Source organism: Ochotona princeps, chromosome 18 (assembly GCF_030435755.1).
Source record: "Ochotona princeps isolate mOchPri1 chromosome 18, mOchPri1.hap1, whole genome shotgun sequence".
NCBI classification, from domain to species: domain Eukaryota; kingdom Metazoa; phylum Chordata; class Mammalia; order Lagomorpha; family Ochotonidae; genus Ochotona; species Ochotona princeps.
The window spans coordinates 6,600,469-6,627,594 of NC_080849.1; the positions used below are offsets into that span (position 1 = coordinate 6,600,469).

Here is a 27,126-nt window from a genome sequence, read left to right on the forward strand (position 1 = left end):
ACAAGGCCTACGAGGGCACCACGCTGCTTCCCTTGGTCCGTGAAGATTCTGTTACCTGCTGGACACAGGTCACTGCACACTGGGCTATGCCTCTGCAATCTGACATTTCCACTAATGAATTAGTCCAATCCTCTAATCTCTTTGGGCTTTGGTGGAAAGGGGAGAAAAAGCGCTGCCAGCAGCAGCCAAGCCTTGCAGCAGCTTTTAGACACTCCGGAAGTAGAGGAGAGCCCTAGCTCACGGATGTGTGCAGCCCCGCCATGTGAATGGCCAGCTCCTCCAGTGATCGTTCCGCTGCATGAGAGATTTTCTTCAACACTTCCTTCCACTGTGGGAAGCTTTCTCAACATGGCTCATGACTTAAAGGGTATTTCAGGAGTCAGGCTTTTATGCCCTCTAATTATTTGAATAAATTAGCAAATCCACAAAGACTACCTAATAACTGTCTTCTAAAGAAATATATCAGTAAGCAAAATTAGATGATTGTGCAACCCCAAATCACAGAGGTCACTGGTGAGTATACTGACGGCTTCTGCAAAACACTTGAGTTGGCATAAGTGCAAGTGACTGACATTGGGACTATCATTTTAGCATTTTCAACCTGTGGTCTGTACCAGGTAGTTTAATCTGCACCAGGTAGTTTAATCTGCAAGCCCTGCCTTCAGGTCCAGGAGGCCTTACTATTTAAACTTTCAAATAAGGCACTTTATTTCTTGAAAAGGAAACAGAATGGACCTAACTGAACCCCGAAGTTGAGAACATGATTTTTGCAATAATAATAAATAATAACAATTAGACATGAGGCCTTTCATTTAGCCTCCAGGGAGGGAAGCAGGAGCATACAGCTCTTAGTAGTGTGCAGTGATTCCAGGCGCTCCGGTCCATGCTACCCTCCAGGATTTGTGCTCTCTGCTGGTTCCTGGATCCTTTCTAAGTTCCTTAATCATGCTCAACCAGACCCCAAAGCAGATTCATTGTAATAGTAAAGTTGCTTTTAGTCTATTGCTTATTTTCAGAGATAAGTGCAGGATCATCAACTCAGTGCAATAGGTTATCTGATTACATCTAGATCTGCCTTCTCAGGTCACGGCAGTGTTTGGGGGGGTTTAAACGTCCTTGAGGCAAGTGTATGTTGGAAACTATGCTATACTCAGGCATATTGCACTTGGCCATTTCTAGCAACAAATATTTTAAGAAGGCATCCAGGTTAGGATACAAAACCAGTAACCTTTCGCTTATCAACTATTCTGTTTAGCCTTTGAAGAATAAGGATCTTATTAAAGAGTACTGAAGCGCCTATGGCTTAGTGGAAGCCCAAAAGTCATTGTTAGTATCCATGATATATTAGTCTTCCTAACTAGCAATGCTAGGTGATCCTACAATGAGTTAGCAGAGGCAAACACATCTGAATCTAACATTTTCCTAAGTAGGATATTCTTTTTTGTTGCCACTAGTATGTGACAAAACCTAAAATTCACTATTTGAGTAGACTTAAGAAAATATAGCAGCTTCCATATTTTCATATCCAATTAATACCAATTGAAAAATAAATCTACAAATTATTTCTCATTGTAGGGGGAAGAGTTTTCAGCCAACCACATTACCTATGCCAATTATTATTCTGGTAAGGCAGGTAAGGACACTTTTAACAGTACACTTTTAAAATTATACCTTAACTTTTAATGAAATTTTAATCTTGGTTCCTTTTGCTGTAGCATCTCCCTGTTTCCCTAGCTTCATTCTGCCATCCCTAAGGGACTCATTAGGCAGGCTCAAGCAATGCTCCTGCTGTATCCAACAGTTCTACCGGAGCTGCTTCTCCACCTCCAGGCGGTCTCTCCCACACACTGGTCAAAGGCCTTGACGCTCACAGAGATTAGATCAGGAGCACCTACACTTCTTGTTTTCCTTCTTGCTTCATCCCTGTTTGTGGTAGGCAGGATTCTAAGGTTCCCATGTTCTGCTCACTCCTTAGGAAACTAACCCACTCACTGTTTGGAAGCATCTTTGAAGACAGATTAAGGATAACTACCATCTGACTTTTAAAATACAGGAGGGGTCTGGTGCGGTAGCCTAGCAGCTAAAGGCCTGGCCTTGCAAGCGCCTGGGTCGCATATGGGTGCCATTTTTAAACCTGGTGGCCCTGCTTCCCATCCAGCTCCCTGCCTGTGGCCTAGGAAAGCAGTAGAGGACAGCCCAATGCCTTGGGACCCTGTACCTGTAAGGGAGACCTGGAAGAAGCTCCTGGCTCCTGGCTTCAGATTAACACAGCTTCAGCCATTGTGGCTGCTTTGGGAGTGAATCAACAGGAGATCTTCCTCTCTGTCTCTCTTCCTCTCTATCCGACTTTCCAATTAAAAAAATCTTAAAATACAGAAGGAAACCAAGGTTATCCTGTGAGCCCAAGATGACCCCATGAGCCCTTCAAACAGAAGAGGTAGAAGGAAGAATTAGGGAATTGTAGCAAAAGCGGCAGTTAGAGCTCTGAGGTAGAACTGCTGGTCTGACTGGGCTGTGAGCCACATTCACGGAGTCTGCAGTCAGCTTCTAGAAGCAGAGCAACCATTAGCCAAGAGCCAGAGGTGGGGAAAGAGGCCTTAGTCTTGTAACAACACCTGAGCTCTGTCCATATGGCAGGTCATATGAGCCTGAAGCAAGTTGTCTCCCAGAGTTTGCACAGCGAAGAAGAGGCTTCTGATACTGTGCTCTGGCTTTGCGTGACCTGGGTCAGAGAAACTGGCTGAGCCTACAGTGTTTCATCCAGAGCTGAGAGAATATGTTTGCATTGTTTAAACTATAGAGTAGCAAGTAACACGTTGCTTTAGCATTAAAGGCAGGAGTCCTGGAACTCCGGATAGAAGGCTCCCAATCAAGGAGCTGTCTCTGAAGTTCCTCTAAGTATACACATGTCCACATGCATGCTTTGATATTTTACATCATGGGGAGTTTGAGAAGAAGCAGTTGTGCTTCCCTGGATTGCTAAAAAGTTTTGTCAGGTTTTTGATGAGCACTTTGCCAATTTCTCTGCTCTAAAGACATTTTAATTAGCCATCTAAACACTTCCATACCATTAAGTCCTGAACTCTTGACCTTTTCACTTTTTTCAAACTTTGTCTTATAAATTATCACTTTTTCTATTATATTAAGGCTGGGATTAGAGATCCCAAACCACCTCTTTGATATCCTTTTTTGGGTCACAAAAGCAAAATCACACATTGTGTCCATAGTCCTGGGGCTGCTTTTATCACAATGGCAAAGGGAGCTTATTTCATTGTCACTGTCAGCTTAGCACTGCCTGCTGAGGCAGGCTTTCTGCTGCTACAGAAGCATATCCAAATGCCTAGCGGGGGGCAGCGACGACCCCCCTTCTCTGGGAATGACCCTTGCCTCCCTGCATCCATGCAGGGCTGCAGAGAGAGCTGGCATCCTCAGCTCTCCCTTGCCAGTGTCCTGCTTCTAATGTCACTCTGGGCTGTGCTGTCATAAATGGAATAGTCAGGGCCCAGATGGGTGGACTTTCCTGGCATGGCCCCGCTATAAAAGCCAGGGAGCTTAGCTCTCTCACCACGCCTTGCCTTGTACCATCTGGACTGGTGTCAGCACGCACAGCCCTGTGTCCTTCGACTGGAGGGGAGCAGCTATAAAGCTCTTTTCTCCAGAACTATCCAGTCTGTGGTATTAGGTTATTAGCAATAGAAAATAGATTAAGATTTCAGATAAAGGAGGATCCAAAATGGATGCAGATTTTCCCCTGCGCTCAGGAGTGTTTAAAGCCTGCAACAATGATGCTGAAACTGTTAGAAGCTTTTTACACAAGTCCAACAGGACACTGCTGTAACATTCTACAAAACCCTTCTGCTCCAATAAATAATCCCTTATTCGTGGGGGTGTTACTACCCAAGGCCAACTTGCCCTTGTTGGGTCATGGTGCTGGCTCTGATTAGGCTTAAAAGCTTAGTTGATCCCTCCAAAGATACAATGTATAGGTTTCTTTGGCTGGGACCCATTTGCCAGTCACAAAGGATGAAGCTCAATGGAAGCAGTTTTGTTAAAGCTCAAAGCCAGATTTTCAGTCAACCTGCCCCCCGTTCCCCCTTGTCCCTAGCTTGTGGAGTTCAGGTTCCTCAGTTCTGGATTGAAATGAAGTCTTATCTTCAGCAACTGACGTCCAAACCTCTGCTGTTTCAAGTCGTGCATAGATTAGCATCCACAGCTCTGTTAGCAGTTCACTTCATCAACATTTAATTTTAATCCCGTTCATCAGAGGCATGCATTTTCTTTCTAAATATTGCCCAGGTCACGTTTTCAGCAAGAATGTTAAGACTCTTCAAAGCAATCTCGTTTTTAATGCCAACATGACTGAAATAGTTCAATTACTGAAAAATGACTTGCAAGACTCCAGATAACAGTGCTACACATCTACAATATATTGCAGAAAAGGGAGGTAGAATAGCAAAACTATTGAAATAAGGACACTGCTGTCTGGAAAGAGCCATTTCCCTGCGAGGAGTTTAGACACAGATGGAAGATTCTATTTAATTTTGATGAGTCATGGTGTGTGTACATAATTTCTTGGATCAAGAACCACCGACATGTGGATAGATACTTGGAACTAGGGAGCTGAAGTGAAGTCTCACCTGCCTTTGAGATATTTTCCTAGTTGTAAATGCATATAGTGGAATGTTCTGGGAGTCCCAGGAAGACCAAACGCAAATCATCAGTCTCACTCTGATATATTTTATGTTTTTAGGTTGTTTTTAAACTCCATGTTATGTATACCACCCACTACAAGACTTTAAATTCATTAGCAGTACTCAATCAATCTTTATGTCTCATTAAATGTAATTGAAAAAGTCAATTACACATCTGGGTTTTTCTGACACTTCTAAAAGTTTATGAACGATTGAAATGTTAATTTTTTGAAAGGTCTTTTTTCTTTTTCTTTTTTTTTAATTTGAAAGGGTTACAGAGAAAGAGAAATTTTCACCCACTGGCTCATTCCCCAAATGGCCACAGTGGCCAGAGCTGGACTGGTCAGAAACTGGCAGCCAGGAGCTTCTTCTGTGTCTCCCATGTGAGTGCAGCAATCCACAGCCTTGGGCCGTCCTCAGGGTCTTTCCCAGCCCATTAGCATGGAGATTGGTAATGGTGCAGCCAGGACTCAAACTCTTGTCCATATGGGGTGCCAGGCAAGGCAGTAGATTAGCATGTCAAGCCTCACAGCTGCCCTTGCACCGGCCCCTGAACCTCATCGTTTAGGTTTACTAAGTATTCAGTTCTGCTGTGAGAGCACGTGCGTTTTAGGACCTCAAGAGCTTGTCTACTGGCTACTACCTTCAGAAACCAGATTGCTTTGTGATTCTCCACATACTTAAGTGTAATACAAATTTTAAAGACTTTTTTTTCTTTTACATGCACTAGGGGAGAATGAAGGAATAATAAATGGAGTCAGATTAGCCACAGATCTTACCGACAGAGGAGAAAAATTTCTACATTACAAATTAACAAGCTTATGACATTAAAGTGTACTTTCCAAGTTAGAAAAGGATGCGGGGGAGGCCTGCCTGGATAGGGGCCGCCCCAGCACCAAGGTTGTGAAACCTGGAACGCACTGTTTGTGCAGCAGTCTTCCAGTCACGAGCAATCGCGCTGTCAGGAAATTCCACCTGTTGGAATGCTGAAGGTCAGGCAAACCAGCTGACATCATAATCGCTCTCTGTTCTTACGTATTTTTCAAGAATTTTTAAAACTTGCATCCTCTGGTCCCTGATGTCCCATAAGATCTGCATCTATGTCAGACACAATGCATGCAGAAATGTCATGAAGAAAGGTTGGTGTTTATAAATCGCTGGGCTGTGGACACAAGTAGTCATTTAATCCACAGTAACTATTTACTCTTCAAATGAGCACAGAGTCCAAATAAAAATCCTCTCCCCTCTACCGCCCAAACAAAACCAACCTGACCTTCTCAGGCTTCAAGACAGTCTTTAAAGAGGGATTCCTTCAGTGGGCCAAAGTCCGTGTAAGGGAGACCCCCCAATTTGGAATAGGTTCAAAGAGGACACTGAATCCCTAGCTGGAGAACACGCGGGGGCTCCCATGGCCCCGTCGTTGAGGTCTTTCTCTGACTAAGCGAAGTGTCCACGCACGCGGGGAGCAGGACTCTGGCCTTTCCAACTTTCAGGACTAACTCGGGCTGGTCTCTATCTTCCTGAAGCCCCCGCCCCAACGCCCGACCCACCGCCCACTCAGGCCTCCCTCACCGGCTCCCCGCAAGCGCGAGAACGCCAGTGCGCACGCGCAGCACGCCCGCGCATGCTCCGCTCGGACGGGCGGCGGGCCCTGGGCGGGTCGCGGAGGCCGGCCTGCCCCGCCCCGTCCGCGCCGAGGCCGACTTCCCTTCCCCTTCCGGCGGGCGGGCGGCGAGCCCCGGAGTCTCTCCTGCGGCCGGGCCGGTGCCTGCGGTTCTCCGTGGCGAGCATGGCCGGTCGGAGAAGCCGGGCCGCCCTCAGGCTCTGCGCCACAGGTAATGGGCTTGCGGAGGCGCCGCCCGCGTGGGGACCGGGCAGGGGTCGGCCTGGCCGAGTCGACAGTTCGCGCGGGGGACCCCGGGCCAGGCGTGGGCAAGCCGCGGCTCCCGCCCGAGGAAGGAAGTTTCTGTGTTGCGGGCTGCGTGGGTGCGCGGGCGGGATGCAGGCGTGCAGGTGGACGGCCGGGTCTCGCCTTGGCTTCAGGTTTGAAGGATATTTACCCCTGGCCTGAGGGAGGGGTGGTCAGGGGCGCCCGAGGGTCAGTCCGCCAGGACGGGCTGAGAGGGGCTCCCAGGGGGGCCGCCGACTCAGCACCCCGCAGCCCTTTCGAGCCCACCGTGCCCCGGCCCTGCTGTGTGAGAGAACAACTCGTGTGTTCTCCAGAAAGCTACATTGGTCAGGAGGAGAAACGATGGTGGAAATATGTTGAAGAAAGGACCTGTATGTATTACGTGTGACTCGACAGTCCCAAGGTTGCGTGTGATGCGAATGGTGTGTAAATGCACGGTCTCGTGCCTTGCCAGCACCTGTCTCCTGGCGTCAGTCGGTGATGAAGAAACTATGTTCTGGGGGTGACTAAGCAGACAGGACAAGCCAAATGGACAAATCAACATCGATTTACATTTTGTTTTTTTCTTTCTTGTTTTCCAGTTGTTTTACTTGATGTGGCTTTCTGTAAAGGATTTGTGGAAGATTTAGATGAATCGTGAGTGTGTACATATATATGTATATCATTTTAACTTTATTTGTGGAATATTAATTAACGTGTGACTCTCATCTCAGTAGCAGGCAGGACTGACCAATGCTTTTCTATCACTCATTTTGTTTCACGTGTTCTAAGTGCTACGGGAGTAGGTAAGAAATGGGTATGTGCCCCGAAGAGTTTTACTCATCTTACCAGATCTTGCCAAATCTTCCGTATTCTTTGCCATCATTTGACATCGCATTTTTGTGAATCACACCGACCAGTGCAGTGGTTCGGACAACGTGCTGCAGGCTTCGTCATGGTATCCCAGCACTAACGGGGAGGGGTTTCTTCAGGCCAGAATCCTGTGTGTGGTTGTGGCTGTTCCGGTAGGAAGGTGCCCTTGCTTCCCCGGGCTGGATGCACAGCCAGGCGGTGTGGGTTCTGGGGGGAGTAGTGGTCAAGGACTGAGGCCCCAGGCCAGTGTGTTCCTTGCTTGTCTGCCCTGCAAGTGTGCTTGCCTTCATTTGGAGGTTTCCCGTTGGGGAGCTCACCCGCAGCATTGCCCAGACTCTTCTGCTGAAACTTCGTACGGAAAGCATTAGCAGAAGCTTTGTTCTTCCTGTGGCCTTTTTGTTGTACACCCCCACCCCCCCCAGAGGGACAACCCTTTTGTTCGATGCTGGCTCCAAGTGAGGTGATCGCTCTCTCTGCTGGATCCGCCTGACTCTTCCTGGTGCTGCTGCTCCAGGGGGAAGTATCGGATGTTGAGAGCCGGGCCTTTCTTGTGTCTCCTAAGTAACACTACCACAGAGAATACAGACTTGATCTTTCCAGCTGAGCCCCTCACCTTGGCTCGCCATCTGGAGCAGGACATGGCTTAATTCAGTGTTCCCGGAAGGTCCCATGGGTCCCTGTTGTACTTTTGGGTCCTGTGCAGTGGGAGCTGATCATTTACAGTACCTGCAGAGGAAGACGGTTGTGAGAGAGGAGGTAATCTTGTTCAAGCTAGCAGTGCCTTGTTGGGTGTGTTAGCTCAAAGCTTCGGACAAGTGTAGACTGCTGGTGGAGGAGGAAAAGGAAGGGGTACTACTTTTAATACTCATATATTTATTATGTATTTAGTGGAGTAATAGAGAGATCTTATGTCCCTTGGTTCTCTCTCCAGTTTGCCTCAATGGCCAGGGCTGAGCCAGGATGAAGCCGGAAGTTTCATCCCATGCTGGTGACAGGGACCTAAACTCTTGGCCATCTTGTGCTGCTTTGCCAGGCCAGTAGGAGAGAGCGAGGTCAGAAACGGTGCTGTGAGGACTGCATTCTCAGTGCCCGAATGGAATGCGGGCATCGCAGGCACGAGCTCAGACTGCCATACCACAGTGCTGGCCCATAGTAACTGTGTTTCAGTCATTGGCATACTTACCAGAATGGCCCTGTGTTGAAAGGGGGACCATTGACATAACATGGTTGTCAGCTACATGTGGAAACTGAATGGATCTTCATCCTAGAGCTAGCAGATGCGCAGCTAGTTGCTTTGGCATGGTCATGGGCGGAGCACGGTCTGCTAGTGCTCCAGTCCCCGGAGACAGTGGAGACATGAAAAGGAGTGCTAGTTAACCATCCATTTCCCCTAGCTGTAGCTCTAGGACGTTTTCAGCAGGTAGAACACACTGGCTCCCTCTTGCTGTCTGTAGTCTTCCCGTGGGTCCTCCCTGCAGTCTATCCTTTTTTGGATTTAGTGTTGCCATCTCCACACTTTTTCCGACTTGGTCACCATCTGACATAAGTATGTATAGTAAGGATATAAAGATAACCCCTGAGAAAGGACGTAATGATAGAAGGGCTGCGTCCGATGAGGCCCCTGGATTTTCAGCGCAGTGTGTGTGTCAGTGGCCCGCCTTGGAGGTAACAGTGAATTCCTCTGTTGGCTGTGTCAAGTCTGAAGCCGGAGTGCTGATGACTGAACAGCTCATGGCAGTTGACCGGGTTGCTCTCAGGTCAGTGCTGCAGGGATCCTCTGCCTCAGTTCCCCAGTTGGGTACTTCTCACCAGTGTTTTACAAAAACAGAGCTATCTTTACCAGAAGTGATGGGAACCATCCTAAAACCTAGGTTTCTGGATGTCAAGCAAGGGCCAGTCTTGCAAACAGGTCTTGGACCTGGCACATCAACTTTCCTGCACAAGTATAAGAAGCAGCAGAAGATTGCAGAATTAAGGGTATAGAGAAGCCCCACAGCATTCTTGGGGGTTGATTTTGGGACTTTCTGTGGATGTCAGAATGTGTGGATGCCCAAATACCTTCTAAAATGGCATTATGGAGGGCCAGGTGCAGTGTGGTAGCCTGGTGGCTAAAGTCCTCGCCTTGTGCACAACTGGGATCCTTTATGGGCGCCAGTTTGTGTCTTGGCGGCCCCGCTTCCCATCCAGCTGCCTGCTCGTGGCCTGGAAAAGCAGTGGAGGACGGCCCAAGGCCTTGGGACTCTACACTTGCGTGGGAGACCTGGAAGAAGCTCCTGGCTCCTGGCTCTGGATTGGCTCAGCTCTGGCTGCTGGGACCACTTGTGGAGTGAATTAGTGGACGGAAGATCTTTGTGTCTCCTCCTCTATGCAAATCTAACTTTCCAATAAAACAAATCTTTAAAAAAGGTGTTATATATAATCTTCCCCTATTCTATATGCTTTAAGTCACTGTAAGGTTATGTTTGCCTAATGCAGTGTGGTTACTGTGTGAAGAATTGTTAACTGTTGTTCAGGGAGTAATGACAAGAAGGGCTACACATGTTTGGTACAGGTTGAAGTGCTTTTTTGTTAGTGATTTTTGTTGTTTTTTTCTTTGAAATTTTCTTTGCTATGGGATCCATGGATAAAGGAACCAACTGTGATTCTAGCAATACACTTTCATTTAAAAAAATTTTTTTTCCTAATATTTTTTTCTTTGATCTTTACCTCTGTACTTCATATATTTAATGGATAAGATTCCAAGGACAGTAGGTAAAAGAATTCACAGAGCTTGTTGAGGTGATTTGCCTTGTGCCCGTTTGTCAGTTGTTATCCCTCCTGTACTATACGTTTTTAAAGTAAATGCAAACATAGAATCAAAGATTATTCATTGTGTTTTTTAGGTTTAAAGAAAATCGAAAAGATGACATTTGGCTTGTAGATGTGAGTATGTGAATTTTATATGCTAATTACCCACCCCTTTTATTTTAAGCATGGTTTTCTGTTCTTTTTCACTTAAAAATAGCAATGTGTGGTTAGTGGTAATGAGCATGCTCAGTCTGTATGTCAGATATTAACTACCTGAGTCTCTTAGATTGAGGTGAACATCAAAACTTTAAAGTCTAGGCAAGAAGCCTAATTCTTATGAAATTCTAGGATGGGGGCTCTCCAAAGGGTATGGGGGGGGGTCACTGTACTAGGAGGAGGAAGTTACATATGAATCCTAGGATCCACTGAAGGGATTGTATTACGAGTTTATTACAGATATATTTTCCAAGAGATTAAAGCACATTACTATTACTTAGTAGTCAAAATTTTATGTTCATTTTAATAGTAAAGAAAATTAAGTTTTTTGTCTTCACTGTAAAGTTTGGAATTCAGTTGGTTTTTATGTGAGCACAAAAAGTAGGGTAGCAATAAAACGGATGGGATAAGCATGGGAGAGTTGACAGTTGCTGCGGCTAGATGATGGGACAAGAGGCTGCATTGTTTAACTCTCCTTTACGTGTACTTGAATATTCCATTCTGTACAGCTCAAAGAGCACCCTTGCATCGTGTGAAAGTACAGCAAGCAGAGCGCTGCACCAGGTGCTCGGGAGAGCCTACGGGTCCCCATTCAGTGATTCTGAGGGCTGGGCCTAGTCAGCTGAGCTAAGATGCCCGACCGTTTGCCTCGGCTGTCTCCCGTAGTCAGCAAGGGCACTTACTGTGCTACAGTTTCTATGCTAGAAAGAAGTCAGTGTTTACCATTAATGCTTACAGGGTATGTAATCTTACCTGGTGACATACATGGTTTGTATGAGGGTTTCCTTCTATATAGAGCATGGACACCATTACTTTGAAGCAAAGATGTTTTATTATAAATCATGTATCTTTAAATAGCTATCAGTGACCATCTGAAAGGAGTTTAAAATAGCATCATTTCTGAAGTATGTGCTGGAAGTCAACCTGTGTAGGTTTATATGTGTATCTTTTGTCTTTGGTTGTGTAAGCTATTGGAAATTGTCTGTAAACTTTTCATCTAAAGCAGAGTGTTAGCAGTTATTAAAATTGATAATTGAGAAACACAGCATTTCATTTTCTTCTTTTAACAAGTTCTATGCACCATGGTGTGGCCATTGTAAAAAACTGGAGCCCATTTGGAATGAAGTCGGCCAGGAGATGAGAAGCATTGGTTCTCCAGTTAAGGTTGGGAAGATGGATGCTACTTCCTATTCCAGTAAGTCTTCATTTGGTCTGTTGTTCTACACTTGTTTTCCTTTTATGTAATGGTAGTTGAGGCAGAAGGTTCTTGCGAAATTATCTTGATAATTTAAGACTGCATGTTTTATTGAGTTCAGTAAATTAGCCGCTGATCCTGTAAATGCAGTGCGTGTTGATCTTGGGCCTCTAACAGAAACAAGGCCCTTGTTGTGTCTACTTGAGCCCACCTGAGGCCATGAGAGAAATGGCAGTGTCTAAGGAATAGATAGGGGATTGCAGGATGAAATAAATTCAAGTGATAACCAGGAAAGTGGTCACATTGAACATAGTATTAGAGCATTGGAATGAATTTAAGGAGTGTATTGCGCAGATGGAAAGAAACAGAGGTGGGTGGAGCTGCAGATCTGTCTAGGATCTGGGGGCCGGATCTGTTTGCGCACCTTTCTTTTTGGGTGGAACAAGGTAGCTACGTGGTTGTGCCCATTTGTTCACTGGCTGTGCCTATTCTGCTCCATTGAGGAAACAGAGTGTCTGTGATAGCAGTGCACATGCCTTCCAACGCCTAAACTAGCTGTTATCTGACTATCACAGAAAATCTGCACCAATGCCTGCTACAAGGATGTAGAAAGAGGGGTTTAATTTCAAGAAGTATCACGAGTTTGTAGAGTACGTCTTCGAGGAAATACACCTGCATTCAAATTCTGGCTCTTGCCAGTTTAAATGCCTCTGAGTTTTAGATTCTACAGAGTAAATATTGGCAGTGTTTCTTTAATTGGTTGTTTTGAGATTTTCGGTGAGCATGTAAAAGCCTTGCTATTCACCAAATGTAAGTTTGCTTTTTCTTTAGTCAGTGAAGAAAGGGGAAGGATGTAATGAGTATTAGGACATAGGCATAACAGTTCTGAACTGGTGGCTTTGGGGAAGTCGGTAACTTTCTTTTAGTTTCCTTGTCTGTAATGGAGAATGGTAGTCCTCAAGATTGTTACGGTTGTGTTAATATTTTGTATTCAAGCGCTGTAGCACAGGGGCCTGTAAACATGCTGCTGCAGATAAGCAGATGATGAAGACCTCTAAGGTCAGACCTAGAGTTCTGGGCTTTATAGGTTGTCAGTTGGAGAGCAAACGCATACCTGTAACGGCAAGAGGGTGGCAGAGAAGAGCTGGTAGAAACAGGAAGGGCATTGGTGTGGGCTTGTCTGTGTCATGCTGGGAGCCCAGTCGTGAGTGCAAGTTGTGGCTTGAAGTAAAGTGAGAAGTGTCATAGTTACTGTCAAGACTGACACGGATGTGAAGATTGACTCTGTGGGATGAGAACCATAAAAAATAATACAAGATTTTTAGCTTAGATGCTGAGCTGTAATGCCATTGGCAAGAGTTGGAAAAGAATTGTGTTTCTGTTAGGTTTTCTAGTTATCAACTATTGAATTTGTGCCTTATCACTTTATTTATGTTTGTGGGTAGGGAACTGGAGTGCATGTGAGATCCTAGAGATGGAATTACCGAGGAACACAAATGAATTTCTGGAACATTGGGAAGAGATAAATGGGCTTTATTAGAGGGAATAACGTGCATATTTGATGGTCATTGAAGTAAACTGTTCACAATTGTGATTTGAGAAATTATTTACACTGGTGGCTGCTCAGGAACAAAAGTTCTTGGCCTAGACATATGATTAAAAATAATCGCAATTATTCTTACATGCATTCATTTACTTATTAAATTCATATTGATTGATTGGTGTTTGTAAAGCCCTGTTCCTACCCCAAGAGATTGAAAATCCCAACAAATGCTGCCTGTGCTGGAAATGCTTACAGCTCAATAAAGGGAGAAATGCAAAAACCCAGAAGTTTAATAATACAATCTTAAGATATGCAAATTCTTGTGGTCATTTGAATCTTTGAGTCATTCAATAGAGTAATTGAATAATGTGTAAGGGAGAGTGGGGTATAACAAGAAATGGCTAATAAAAATACTGTATTGTAGTAAAAATCATAATGCACACTTTTCATCTGATGGTTCAATGATAATTTACAATTTAAGTCAAAATTTCTTTTTTTTTTCTTTGAAGATTTATTTATTTTATTGAAAAGTCAGATATACAGAGAGGAAGAGACAGAGAGGAAGATCTTCCGTCTGATGATTCACTCCCCAAGTGACCGCAACGGCCGGTGCTGCTCCGATCCGATGCCGGGAACCAGGAACCTCTTCCGGGTCTCCCACACAGTTGCAGTGTCCCAAGGCTTTGGGCTGTCCTTGACTGCTTTCCCAGGCCACAAGCAGGGAGCTGGATGGGAAGTGGAGCTGCCGCGATTAGAACCGGTGCCCATATGGGATCCCGGGGCTTTCAAGGCGAGGACTTTAACCTCTACAGTATAACACTGGGCCTGAGGGGACTTTTTTTAAATTTTTTAACTTATGTTCTGATTTACGCTCTATAGAAGTGACAAAAAATAGGCAGTTAGGCAATACTCACAGCAAATTGTCTAGTGTTAGGTAGAGTTTACTGCTAGTGATGGACGTACTTATTCACTGTGTTGTGTTGAAGAGTAATATTAGGGTCTGGCACAGTGGCCTAGTGACTAAAGTCCTCACCTTGAACACGCCGGGATCCCATATGGGCGCTGGTTCTAATCCTGGCAGCTCCACTTCCCATCCAGCTCCCTGCTTGTGGCTTGGGAAAGCAGTCAAGGACGGCGCAAAGCCTTGGGACACTGCAACTGTGTGGGAGACCCGGAAGAGGTTCCTGGTTCCCGGCATCGGATCGGAGCAGCACCGGCCGTTGCGGTCACTTGGGGAGTGAATCATCAGACGGAAGATCTTCCTCTCTGTCTCTTCTACTGTCTGTATATCTGACTTTGCAATAAAAATAAATCTTTTAAAAAAAATGAAAAGTAATATTACCTTCCTTGTATTTTTTTTAAGGTTGATAAAGTTTTCAAAATCTATTGTTTAGAGATGATAGGTTTTGGCTTAAAAAGTTTGAATTTCCATTTAAATACTTCAAGACAGCTAAAATATTGCCATTTTAGTGAAACTTATAATCATTCTTGTAAATAAATTTATTTTTTAAGCCATGATTAGCATTTGTGCTTATTGTAGACTCCTGAGGGCTTGGCTCTGTCTTAGTTGTCTCCTCCCTTTGCTTAGGTCAGTTTCCATGCAGCCGCAAAGTCGGTGTCTCTCAGCATTATGGTCTCAGACCAACTGTTCCAGAAAAAGTGTTACTTCAGCTTGTGACGGGTGTTACCAGTTCTTTGGAGTGGAAACCTTTGAGAGTTAGGAGAGTGTGTTTGACATGTGTTTCACCTGGCTTTACTGCATGCTTCAATTGGAGAACCTCGAAGTAAAATGTGATTTTGATGAGTAGTTACAGGAAGTAAGTTTGAAGTGGGATAGGACTGTTCAAAAAGTGATCAAGTATAATAATGCTAGATCAAATAGCATTGAAAAGTTGTATAATTACACGCAGTAAATTTGGACCTGTAGTTAAGACTCATTGGAACATACTCCTTCAATAATGAGTATTAAAAATACTTCTCTTTGGCAGTGAAATTGGGATGTACTGCTTCCTGTAATGGTTTACTGATTTCTCTGTGGAACCTCTGAGGTTCTGTTTGTTTTACAGCCTAACTGTGACATCGCTTAATGGTAAAGATCACATCTCTCCTCTTTTGGATATATGAACTTGCAGTGGCATTTGGCCAGTAACTTTCTTACTCTGACTATTCACAGATTGTATTTATGAATTAATTTTGCTTTTCTAGGCTGTAAGTTCTTTCTGATCCATGACTGTATTTCATGGTTTCCTCACCTTGCATTCCTGAGATTTGGGTCCAGACAATTTATTTCTATGTGTGTATCTGTATCTATTTGTAGATACATGATATAAATATATTCATTTAGGGAAAGAAGTTAATTTTTGTATTTCAGGATGTGTTAGCCATGCGAGGTTGACATTTTTCTTCTGTTAGGGAAGCCTTTTTTCCTGGGCCCGTGGAATTTTTAGCATTATGTCCGGCCTCTATCCATCAGATATCAGTGATGTGCTTGCCTCAATTCCCAGTCATTGTGTCGTCTGAAAATGACTCCAGTGCAGTGAGAACCACCGCTACGTTTTAAACTCTTTTCATGTTAGATATGTCTTGAGACTCAGTAAATATTAAGAGAAATAGTGAATTTTTAGTTAATTATTTCTAGTTTGGAGTAGACAGTAACGGGTTGTAATGGCCAAGTGATCTCCGCCTCTTTCTACCATCAGGTTGTTGTATTTTAGGGAAAAAACGGGGTATGAAGGAGAAGGCTTCATTTTATCAACTCAAGGACGGTTATTCCTGTTGCAGATTCTTTTTGCTTTAATTGATCTCAGGTTTCCATATAAGAGCCATTCCTCTGTAATGTGAAAACGTAAAAGAAAAAGGCCCTAAATGCGTGGCCCTAGCCTGGGTGGTGATACATCTATCCTCCATCCTTTTCCTGGTTATGTGCTTATTATGATCTACCACCATTCCCCACTAGCAAGAGCTAAGGCTAAAGTTTCAGGAGTCACTGTCAACAAAAGTGTTGGAAATGAAGGTTAACAGTTAAAGAGCCAAGGCAAGAGGTTGTTAGGGGAGTGTTGGTGACATTCACTTCTAGATATAAAAACTGAAGTCAAGGAGATAGAAAGGCTTCAGTGTACAGCCAGGTTTCCTCTGAAGCCTCATAGGAGATCCGAAGCATTTGACTGTGAAATGGCCCCCCCGTATACCTATTTCCTTATTTATGGCACGGTTCATTTTCTTTACTTGATTTGCATATGTGGAAGATAAAATTAAAATTATCCGAAGGGATTCCTAGTTGATGTAACCACATCATCTGAGTTTGCCACCTGGGATTCTGGGTCCCACACACTTGTGCCATCTGCTGCTGCTCTGCTGGGTGGGGGCAGTTGGATCAAGTGGAGCAGCCCAGACTCAGAGCAGTGCTGCGTTGCGCCCCAGCTGTACCTTAATCTGGACCCTAAATGATTATTTAAATAGAATCCAGGTATAGGAATAGTGTTCTTGCACCCAAGAGTGATAAGCAAGTATCTTGGAAATAAAGTTACAAAGAGAGAGAATGAGAGATGGATAAATACAGTGTAATTCCTGGCTGCTGGTGTAGGTTTGTAAATGTTTTGCAAATACAAATTAAAATATATCATACTTCTTGATAACAAAACAACAAAGGAAGGCCTGTTGTTTGTTGTTGTTTTGTTTTGTTTTAAGAACGAATCAGACCTACAAAACAATAGTTGTTTTGGAGGGAAAATACTTGTTCAAGTGGAAAGTACTTTGTGTACTGGTACTTTTTTGTTTTTGTTTTTTGCATTAGATTATCTTTGAAAACAGTTCTTTAAATTTTTAACTCTGCTTTTGGCATTTGTTTTTTGTGTTATGGTATTTTGAAGACTACATTGATAATTAAATAATTGTTTTATATGAAAATGTCTTTTTTCCTTTTTATATAGAAGATAATTTTTTAACACTTAAAATAACTACTTAAATTTATTAAAAAGTCTACATTTTTTTAAAAAAATAAAAGGCTCATTTTAAAAAAAATTTAGAATTATCTATTTTTTTTCTTATCAAGGCATTGCTTCAGAATTTGGAGTTCGAGGTTATCCAACAATTAAGCTGTAAGTTGAGTGTTGTATGTCTATATGTTTTTTTGTTCACTCTGCTTACGTTTTTTTATTATTTCTAATAACTGCCTGGAGGTTTGAAGATTTGGGTACAGTCTTTGTGGATAAATTAGGTGATCAAAGAGGAACTATACTGTTTTCTTTATACTTAATAAATGGTGAGTTTACAGCTAGTTCAGCCAGTGTGTTGAGTCCTGCTGTGGCACATATGCTGACCAGGACACGGTCTGCTGTCTGCCATTATGGACAGTTTCAACCCTTAGAGGGTCTTGTACATACTCCAATTTTTGATTGAATATCCCATCTCCTAACTAGATTAACTTTTGTTAAACAAAAATACTTATTTCATCAGAGAATTAGGAAAGGAATTCTGAAAATTAATGGTTGATAATTTTAGTATGTAGACGTTTTTCAAGTCTAACAGTGTACAAGTTAAAAAAGATGATGCGGTAATTGTAAAGGACTTTGTTTTATAGTCATGACTTCATTGAACTGTCTCATGCTTTTTACTAACCTTATGTTGGGAGTGTCAGGAGTTAGGGAATTGTCTTGAAAGTTATTATAATAAGATGATTGATTCATGAGAGTTATTTATGTGTATTATTTCTTGTGTTTTGTGTTGACCTCTGTGTATATCACTTTTTAAGAATATTTGCTAAACCACATTTACTTTATGTAGGAAGTAAGTTTTGCTTTCTTTCTCTGTTTTATTGTAGTTTTGTTTATACTTCTCAATTTTTCTTATATTATGATTTCAGTTATTTAGATACATTAAGAATTGCCTAATTTTCTTGATGAGTGTTTTTCTTTAATATTTGTTTTTATTGGGAAGGCAGATTTATAGAGAAAAGGAGAGACAGAGAACATGCTCTAACCGCTGGTTCATTCTCCAAATGGCCACAGTGGCCAGAGACGAGCCAATCTCAAATCAGGAGTCAGGAGCCCCTTCTGTGTCTCCCACATAGGTACAGGGTCTGAAGGACTTGGACCATCCTCTGCTGCTTTCCCAGGCTGCAAGCGGGGAGGTGGATGCGATGTGGAGCAGCTGGTGCCCGTATAGGATGCTGGCACTAGCAGGCGGTGGATTGGCCGATTGAGCCATTGTGTTGGCCACTGAAGAGCTGTTTTTGATGCCTTGATTGACTCTGCCATGTTAGTCTCTGTCAAGCAACTATGATGTTTTCTGGCATAACATTTGTTTTGGCTCTGCCAAAATCTTATTGCCTTGTCCTCATATTTACTTTTTGCTGGGAAAGAGAGTGAGAAGTATAGTGCTTTTGTAAGTTCTTACCATGATTTAATTAACTTTTCAGAAGGCATGGATATTATGCAACTGTCAGAGCAAAATGTTTTTATATACTTTTGATAAAATGCCTTTCTGTTATTATTTGAGTTCCTTGTCCTGTGAAATCAGGTCCCTACCGTGTTTTACATGACTCTGTTACTGCTGAAAATCCCCCATATTTGCTATTTAATATGTTACAATTTTGTGCAGTAGCAAGTGATTAACTTTAATATTAAGCAGTTAAATAGGCCAGGTTTTCACTTCCTTTTCTTCTTTTTAAGATTAAAAGGAGACTTGGCATATAATTACAGAGGGCCACGAACTAAAGATGACATTATTGAATTTGCTCACAGAGTATCTGGGTAAGTTCTTATTCAGAATGCTGTACATGATATTAATGTTCAGTAATAAATGTACTTTGGTAGACCATATTGGACACGTATTTTAGGAACTAATCTCAGTGAATTGTGTTTTTTTGTTGACTTATTAAGTCATATACACAGATTCTGCTAAGCAGCCAATAGAAGCCCTCGTTTGTGTTATACTTGCTCAACTTTATTTTTGTGTATAAATTTTTTTGCCAGTGAATTCTAGTACACACATTTTCTTTTTAAGAGAGATTTGTTTATTTATTTATTTGGTGGGGGAGGGGAAAGGCAGATTTACAGAGAAGGTGAGACAGATAAAGATCTTCTGTCCACTGGCTCACTCCTCAGATGGCCACAGTGGCTGGAGCTGAGCTGATCCAGTGCTAGGAGCCAAGCACCTCTTCTGGGTCTCCATGTGAGTGCAGGATCCTAAGGACTTGGGCCGTCCTCCACTGCTTTCCCAGGTGATAAACCGGGAGCTGGATCTGAGGTGGAGCAGCTAGGACAGGAACCAACGCCATATGGGAGGCCAGTGCTTGAAGGTGGAGCATTAGCTTGTTGAGCCATGGTTCTGGCCCCTCTAGTACATTTTCAGATGTTTGATCCTTTACACAGTAGGCCCTACATAAGTGAGGAGGTGTTCCATGATCTGCAGAGAATAACTGAAACCGCAGATAATGCTAAACGCTATATGGAGAATTTGAACATTGTGAGAAAGGGTATTAAGGAATTGTCATTTTTATTTTGCTGCAGAAGACTTGGAAATTCATACACAGTTTTTTTTTATAATATGCGCTTTCATAAACTTTTTAGAGACTCCCATCTTCATAGGCACATGTTTCAAAATTTTGTACTGAAATATCTTTTAATTCTATTTTTCACAAGCTTCCTGAAGGTCCTTCTATACAACTTTTTTCCTGTACATTGGTATTGGTAAAGTTTATAAAGTAAGCCCAGGAAGTGATAGTTAATTAGACATTGTAACAGTATACTGTGATAAAAGTTATGTGACTGCTTCTCAGAAGAAACCTTCTCACTGAAAGGGAGTACTTACTGGCTTCTCTTTGGCGTGTCAGCTCCTGCCTTACCCAGCCCTGGGCCACTGTGGTCATTTAGAGAGTTGAGCATGCACATGGAATCTCTCTCTCTTCCCTCCTCTGCTCCTGGTTTCCTCTTTGTCCCCCGCCCCCAAACTCTGCCTTTTAAATAAATTAATCAGGAGAAACAGCTTTGACACTTTGGCTTGAACAGACTATAGATAACTCTCAGTAGCTTCAAGGTAAATTAAAATTTTGGTGCCAGGTCTTCAAGGAAGTTCACAAAATTAACGTTTTCTTTAAATTTGCAGTATTTATTAATAAAATTCACTTTTTAATTGGTTGCTTGTCTTATTTGCTTTGTGAAAATGTGAATTTTGAGAGAGTTTAAAGTGTCAGGGTATTACTAACAGCTTGTACTGTAGTCCCTTATGATTTATGTTTTGGCGGTTTTTTAAGAGAGTTTTGGCTTCAGCTTAAGAAGGGATGCTGCTGATGTAACTGTGGGCAGTCCTGGCAGTTGGAATTTCAAGCCTCAGTTTTGGAGTTGCATCACGTAGGGTTTAATTGCTCAGTGCTGCAATAGAGGCTGGCATAAAGTGATGCAATGTGTTTCATGAAATGTGCATTTGAAAGTGCAACTAGTTGCATATTGTGAAATATCCTGTACTGTTACTACTAATTTTTTTGTTGTGAAAATGCACAATGTGTACCACATTTAAAGAAAAGCTACTTCTTTTAGTCTTGTATAATGATGTTCACAGGGGACAAGTTTCGTAATAACCCTGGAAGTCATTTCATTCTCTGGTATTTGCCCTTGAAAATGCTTTTATACATGTACTTCAAGAAGTTTGAAAGATGGAAATAAAATTTATTTTGGTACAAAATTTTGAATTACGTGCATTGTTTTCCATAATGTGCATGTTCATGAACTTTCTTTCAGCCCTTTGTGTGACACAATCAAGTGCTTTTTTCTCTTTATGAAGGTCTTGTGTACTGTTGTGACTGTCACTTCCATTTTGTTTTGAAACTGCTTGAGTTTAACTTCCATAGAGTACTTACTTAAATTATGGCTGCAGCATCCTGCTGTGCCACATCCTCCTGTGCGGAGCTCTGTCCACGTCGGGTGGATCCCAGTACTTGAGCCATCATGTTGCTGCTTCCCATGTGCATGAGCAGGAAGGTTGATAGGAAGGAGAGTAACTAGGATTTGAACCGGGGTACAGGTATAGAATGTAAGCACCCAAAGAGCAGCTTAACCGGCACACTGCAATGCCTGCCCCAGTGTACAGTGTTCTATGCACCTGCGGTAGTACTTGATAGGATGTTTTTGTGAATGATCTTTTGAAAAGGGAAATAATCTCATGTGAATAGACTTTGTTTCCAGCTGAGAACCCTTAAGTAGATAATAGCTCTACTTTTACCTGTCATAATATTTGCAGAGATAGTACTCTGAAGGGACAGCTTTCAAAGTGACACATTAAATTATGGTGTTGTGTAAATTGCTCGTGTTTTGTACAGCAGCAGTCATACTTTGGTGTTTCTAAGTCTGCATTTGATGAACTGCTAAAATGCACTTATGTAAGAAAACAGCTTCAGTAAGTCTGTGACAGTAGAATTAAACTGTGTTTATTTTGGTGCAAAATTTTTTTTTAACTATTTATTGTATTGGAAAGTCAGATTTACAGGGAGAAGGAAAGAGAGAAAGATCTTCTATCTGCTGATTCACTCTCCAAATGGCCACAATGGCCGGAGCTAAACTAGTCCGAAGCTGGGAACCAGGAGCTTCTTCCAGGTCTCCCATGTGGATGCAGGGTCCCAAGACCGCCAGCAGGGAGCTGGATGGGAAGTGGGGCAGCTGGGAGAGGAACTGGAGCACTATGGGATCCTGGTGTTTGCAAGGCTACCGTGCCGGGCGTGGTACAGATTTTAAGTCCATTTGGTCAGGTAGTCTTCAAAGAGATGTGTTAGTTGTAAAACTACACATCCATATATGTATGCCAAGTTTTTGTGTCGTGTTTTTCTTTTTTTTTTGTACCACAATAAATAGATTTTTAAATTTGACTTTCAGTGATCTTTTTTATGTACCTTCATATTATTAAAACTTTATAACTTGGAACATGATTTCCTGTTGTTGCATAGACAGTGAATTATATGCTATTTTTAGTTGCATTTGTTTTGTTTTCAAACAGGGCTTTAATCCGGCCACTTCCAAGTCAGCAAATGTTTGAACATGTACGGAAGAGACATCGTGTGTTTTTCGTTTATATAGGTGGAGAATCACCTTTGAAAGTGAGTTTGTTCTGTTCTGTGATGTAGATGAGTAGTCCTGTTAGTATAACTTAATTTGCTGTATAGTAAAAACTTCAGAAATTCAAAAACTTTAACTCTTTGTGGAAATTCTTTAGCTTGATCTAAATGTTTCTGTTATAAAAGCTCTATCTTTAATATCATCTATGGTGTTTGCCTTTATGTAGTAGAAGTAAGCCAAAGTGGGGAGATGCTGCTTGCCTGCCATTTCTTCTCTTAACCCAGTCATTTACATTGTTTTTAAAGCAATTGGAGACTACACACTGTAGTTTATTTGTCCTGAAGCTTATTTGGCAGTTGCTTGTTTTTGCTGCAGTCACCACCTGCAGTCTAATTGTTACTCTAAAGTTAGGAGAGCTCAGGTTGCCTTGTTTAGTGCCCTTGTTTTGAGAGGAAGGAAGTGCTGGTTGCTGTCCTCCGTTCCTTAAAAACCTTGCTTTCCCTCTGCCGTCTGTTCTCGCCTAGAGGAGCAGGCTAGTACCGTGTGGGCTAGCTCTGGAAGTGGAATAGGACTGGATTTTGACCTTTACTGTTTCTATGTTGCTTCTTTCTGTTGTACCAGGAGAAGTTCGCTGACGCTGCCGCGGAGCTGATTGTATATACGTACTTCTTTTCTGCCGCTGAGGATGTCGTTCCTGAGGTGGGACTTAAATTTGATATTACTTAACACAATCTCATTTTTAAACTATTAACTTGATTTTATCAGATTGATTTGTTGTGCCATCTGTGCAAATGTATGTTAACTCTTGCTGGTATTAGATAACTTATTAGTAAGGCACATGTCATCAGATTCATAGCGCTTCTGTGTTGTGATTGTTGCGTTAGTGAGGTGGCTTGCTCTGCAGGTGGTGGGTCGGTGTGTGTGCACGCAGAGACCTCTGCACATGGGGTCCTCTGGAGTTCTCAGTCTGAGATAGCAGCTTTTAGTCAACAAAACTACAAACACGGTGTCCTTAGCGCTGTGAAAAAAAAAAGAGACAATTTAATAGACATAAACATTAGAATCTAATATTACTGTTATGAAATAGGTGGAGTACTTTGATAAACAGTAGACATTTTTTGGGTAAAGTCCTTGTTATTTCCATTGTTCAGTTTTCTCAGTAAAACAGGATTAATTTTCTCACTTATGCTAGCTGTAATGACTCTAGTTACCTTGTAAGGCAGGTGGTGTTCATGTGGTTTTCACACAGAGGAGGAAGTGGCTCCCCAGCTCTGCTGAGCTCAGTCTGGAGCAGCCCGTGAGTGCTGGGGAGGGCGCTGTCCTGGGCGGCCCGGGGCCCTAGCCTCCTCTTGCGCTGTGCTTACAGGATGGCAGCTTGGTCCTAGCAGCTCTGTGACTGTTACCGGGACAGCTCGGCCTCTGCCCGGGGATGCATAGGGAGTCCAGTCCAGTTCTCAGATGAGCTGGGCGTTGTTCTCTTCTTTACCTGTGGGGGAATATTTTGTTTTATCATGTATATGTTTTCTGACATCTTTGAATGGTTTTGAAATCATAGCTACCACTTAATATTTTTTATTTTATTAAAATGCATTTTAATAAAAGGGTATTTAAACTTCTGTGGTTTTTTGACAGTATGTGACACTGAAAGAGATGCCTGCTGTGCTTGTTTTCAAAGATGGAACCTACTTCATCTATGATGGTAAGTTCCAGCGTTGCAGCTCCTGGAATATTTGTAGTTAAAATGCTGTGTCTGTTGTAAGACATGGGTGTTAAAAGATTTTCTATATGACAAAAAGGTTATTTTTCACCTTGTAACTTTAGCTTTTCAATTTAATTGAGTTTTGTGAGCTGTGAGGGTTTTTAAAATTTTTATTTATTTATTTTTCCTCAAATTATTTGTGTTCTTAAGAAGTGGAGGTGTTTTCAATTCCTGTACATTATTTTTCCAATGTTCAGAATTAATTTCTATAAGACATCACACATTTTGGACACACAAGGAGTTGAGGGCAAGGCGGCTCTTCATTGGCTTTGAAGCCCCTGGTGTGCCACGCTCCAGAGTGGTGTCTGCTGGCTGTCAGACAGACGCTTCCTGCTCTTCAATGAAGCAAATATTTAGTCTATTTGTTTTTAAGATTTACCCTTTTTTTTTTTTTTTTTTTTTAAACGAAAGGCAGATTTACGGAGAGAATGAGAGACAGATCTTCCAGATGCTGGTTCAGTCCCCAGATGATTGCAAGGAGTAGAGCTGAGCTGGTGTGAAATGAGGAACCAAGAGTTTCCTTCAGGTCTTTTACATGGGTGCAGTGTTTGGGGTCCGCTGCCTTCCTAGACCATAAGCAGAGAGCTGAATGAAGTGGAGCTGCGGGCACATGAACCAGTGTTCCTATGGGATGCTTGCAGTGCAGAGTCTTAGCTTGCTACGCCATGGTGCTGGCTGTGTTGGTCCATTAATAAACATTCTGGGTGGGCACTGGGGTACAGTGAGTTAAATTGCCACTTTGGGGTTCTCACATCCTATATCAGGGTGCCTCAGTTTAAGTCCGATCTCTCACCTTGCAAGTCCAGCTTCCTGCTAATGCACATGTTGGGTGACAGCAGATACAGTTTGAACACTTGGTTCCTGTCACCCACATGGGTTACCCGGGTAGAGATCCAGGTTCCTGGCTTTGGCTTGGCTCTTGCCTCGGTTGTCAGAGGCAGTTGGAAAGTGAACCAGTAGATGAAAGATCTCCTTCAGTCTTAAATAACTAAGCATAAAATAAAGATATTAAAAACAATCCATTCAGTCTCTTATTCTCATTGGGGGTCTTCGGGAACTATTGTTAGTGGTTTCCAGAAAACCAGCCGAGCAACATTGCGGTTATTACATAAGCATTCTGGAGCGTGGTTATATTTCTCAATTTTGCATCATAGGAAACTTAAAAGCTATGGACTTTGAGTTGCTTAAATGATTCAAATAAATAGGAAGATATCCAGTATGAAACATTGCAATTTGTTTTCAGTAAAAGGAGCATTTTTTGTGAGGTGACATTTATTATTGTAAAGATTAAACTTTTTTTTCAAAATTTATTTATTTTTATTTGAAAGGCAGATATACAGAGAGAAGGAGAAATGGAGAAAGATCTTCCATTTGCTGATTCACTCCCCGAATGGCTGCAGCGGCCGGAGCTGAGCTGAACTGAAGCCAGGAGCCAGGAACCGCCTCTGCATCTCCCACATGGGTGCAAGGTCCCAAGACTTTGGGCCATTGTCTTCGGCTTTACCCAGGCCACAAGCAAGGTTCCTGGATGGGAAACAGCGCCCATATGGGATTCTGGCACATGCAAGGCATGGATTTAGCCTTTAGACCATTGCACTGGGCCCGGATTAATCATTTCTAATCTTCATTGTCTTTACATATGAGAACTGGATTTGATTGCTTGCTACAGAATAATTACCATGTTAGTTGTTTTCATAGAGCAGGTGCTGTCTGTATCCTTAACTTGAAATTGCCTACGTCTAGGCTGGCATAATAGTCCAGTTGGTTAATCCTCCACCTGCAAGCATCAGAATTCTATTGGATGACATTCTGTGTCTCAGCTGTTCCACTTCCCATCCATTCCTTGCTTATGGCCTGGAAAAACAGTCGAGGTTGGCCCAAAAGCCTTGGGACCCTGCACCCATATAGGAAACCCAGGAGAGGATCCAGGATTTTGTCTGATTTGGCTCAGCTCTGGCCATTGCAGCCATTTGGGGAGTGAACCAGTGGGCAGAAGATCTTCGTGTCTCTCCTTCTCTCTGTAAATCTGCCTTTCTAATAAAAGGAAATGTTCAAACAATTTAGTTTTCATTTTATCCTCAAAGTAATACAATGCAGTGGTTGTATTCCTCAAAGAAGATAAGATAACATTAGATAAGGAGGCCCGTTATTGCAGGTTCATTGCTCATTCATTCACGGCTGCTTCTTGAATGTCTGTATTAGGTAGGCAGCAGCCTTCAAGAAACTTGGGTGGGGCTCATGTCCCTGAAAACAGGAGGGGAAATACTCTGCATCTGTGTGTCTTCTCCCTGCTTGCTCCTTAGTTGTAGTGTTGCTTATATAATACGGACTTGGCACATAATTATTTTATTTGGTCATGATAATAATCCTTTAAGAGCAATATTATTAATATTTAATGGATTTAGAAAAAACAGGATTAAAGAGATTTTTTTCCCCCTTCTGTCTGAAATATTTGGTGGTGTCAGATTTAGCCTTTGGATCTGTTCTGAGTTTCTTCATTCAGATAGCCACTGACAGCCACCTTAATTTCTTTTTGGAAAAAAATTGATCATATCTGTTTAGTCATTATTGAGTACCCTTTCTTCCTTTCTGGGTATCTTAGATGTGGTCTCCTGTGCTTAAGAAATTCAGGAGTGATAGATGAGAGGTGTTTTTGTTTGTTCTGTTTCTTGTTTTTAGGGCTAATTTATTTATTTGAAAGAGTTAAGGAGAGCAAGGGAGAGTGGGAGACACAGAGATCTATCTGTGGTTCACTCCCCAGATCATTTATTGGCTGGTATTGGGCCAGAACATAGCTAGAAGCCAGGAGCTTCATCTGGGTCTTGCACATGGCTGGCAGAACCAAACACTTAGCCAACTTCTCTTGCTTTTCCTCAGGCCCTTGAACGTGGAGCAGTTGGGACACAAATCAGGGTGCACATGGGATTTTGGCATCACAAGCAGCAGCTTAAACCATGACACTGTGATGAGTTTCCATAGGCATTGTAAAAGCTAGTTATTTTGAGTATGTAGCATTTACAACCTTAATTAAAGGCTTTATTTTGAGTGTTTGTTTTAATATTTTACTGTTGGTAGCAAATTTGGAAGCCTTGGAGTAGGAGCTGGAGATGATAGTTTATATTCTAGTTTA

At 42.5% G+C, this 27,126-nt stretch overlaps 2 protein-coding genes across 4 annotated transcripts in view; one reads left to right on the forward strand and one right to left on the reverse strand.

The window, feature by feature from the left end:
* CCDC102B (coiled-coil domain containing 102B) overlaps positions 1-6,168 on the reverse strand; it is a 244,983-nt gene extending 238,815 nt beyond the window's left edge. Inside the window, exons 1-2 of one of the 2 annotated variants that reach the window (XM_058676869.1) lie at positions 5,960-6,168; positions 5,667-5,789 (exon numbers count right to left, since the gene is read on the reverse strand). The gene's annotated coding sequence lies outside the window, so the exon portion shown is untranslated. Of the gene's footprint in view, positions 1-5,666; positions 5,811-5,959 lie in introns of those variants that run through there. The other variant, XM_058676870.1, reaches the window with a different exon arrangement.
* A 139-nt stretch (positions 6,169-6,307) lies between these two features.
* TMX3 (thioredoxin related transmembrane protein 3) overlaps positions 6,308-27,126 on the forward strand; it is a 30,230-nt gene continuing 9,411 nt past the window's right edge. The window contains exons 1-10 of one of the 2 annotated variants that reach the window (XM_058676863.1): positions 6,308-6,526; positions 7,182-7,236; positions 10,335-10,374; positions 11,527-11,650; positions 17,245-17,290; positions 18,863-18,943; positions 22,179-22,278; positions 22,859-22,936; positions 23,870-23,936; positions 25,325-26,010. In XM_058676863.1, the coding sequence (XP_058532846.1) occupies positions 6,316-6,526; positions 7,182-7,236; positions 10,335-10,374; positions 11,527-11,650; positions 17,245-17,290; positions 18,863-18,943; positions 22,179-22,278; positions 22,859-22,936; positions 23,870-23,936; positions 25,325-25,374 (852 nt within the window). In that variant the 5' untranslated portion in view covers positions 6,308-6,315 and the 3' untranslated portion in view covers positions 25,375-26,010. Of the gene's footprint in view, positions 6,527-7,181; positions 7,237-10,334; positions 10,375-11,526; positions 11,651-17,244; positions 17,291-18,862; positions 18,944-22,178; positions 22,279-22,858; positions 22,937-23,869; positions 23,937-25,324; positions 26,011-27,126 lie in introns of those variants that run through there. The other variant, XM_004579439.4, reaches the window with a different exon arrangement.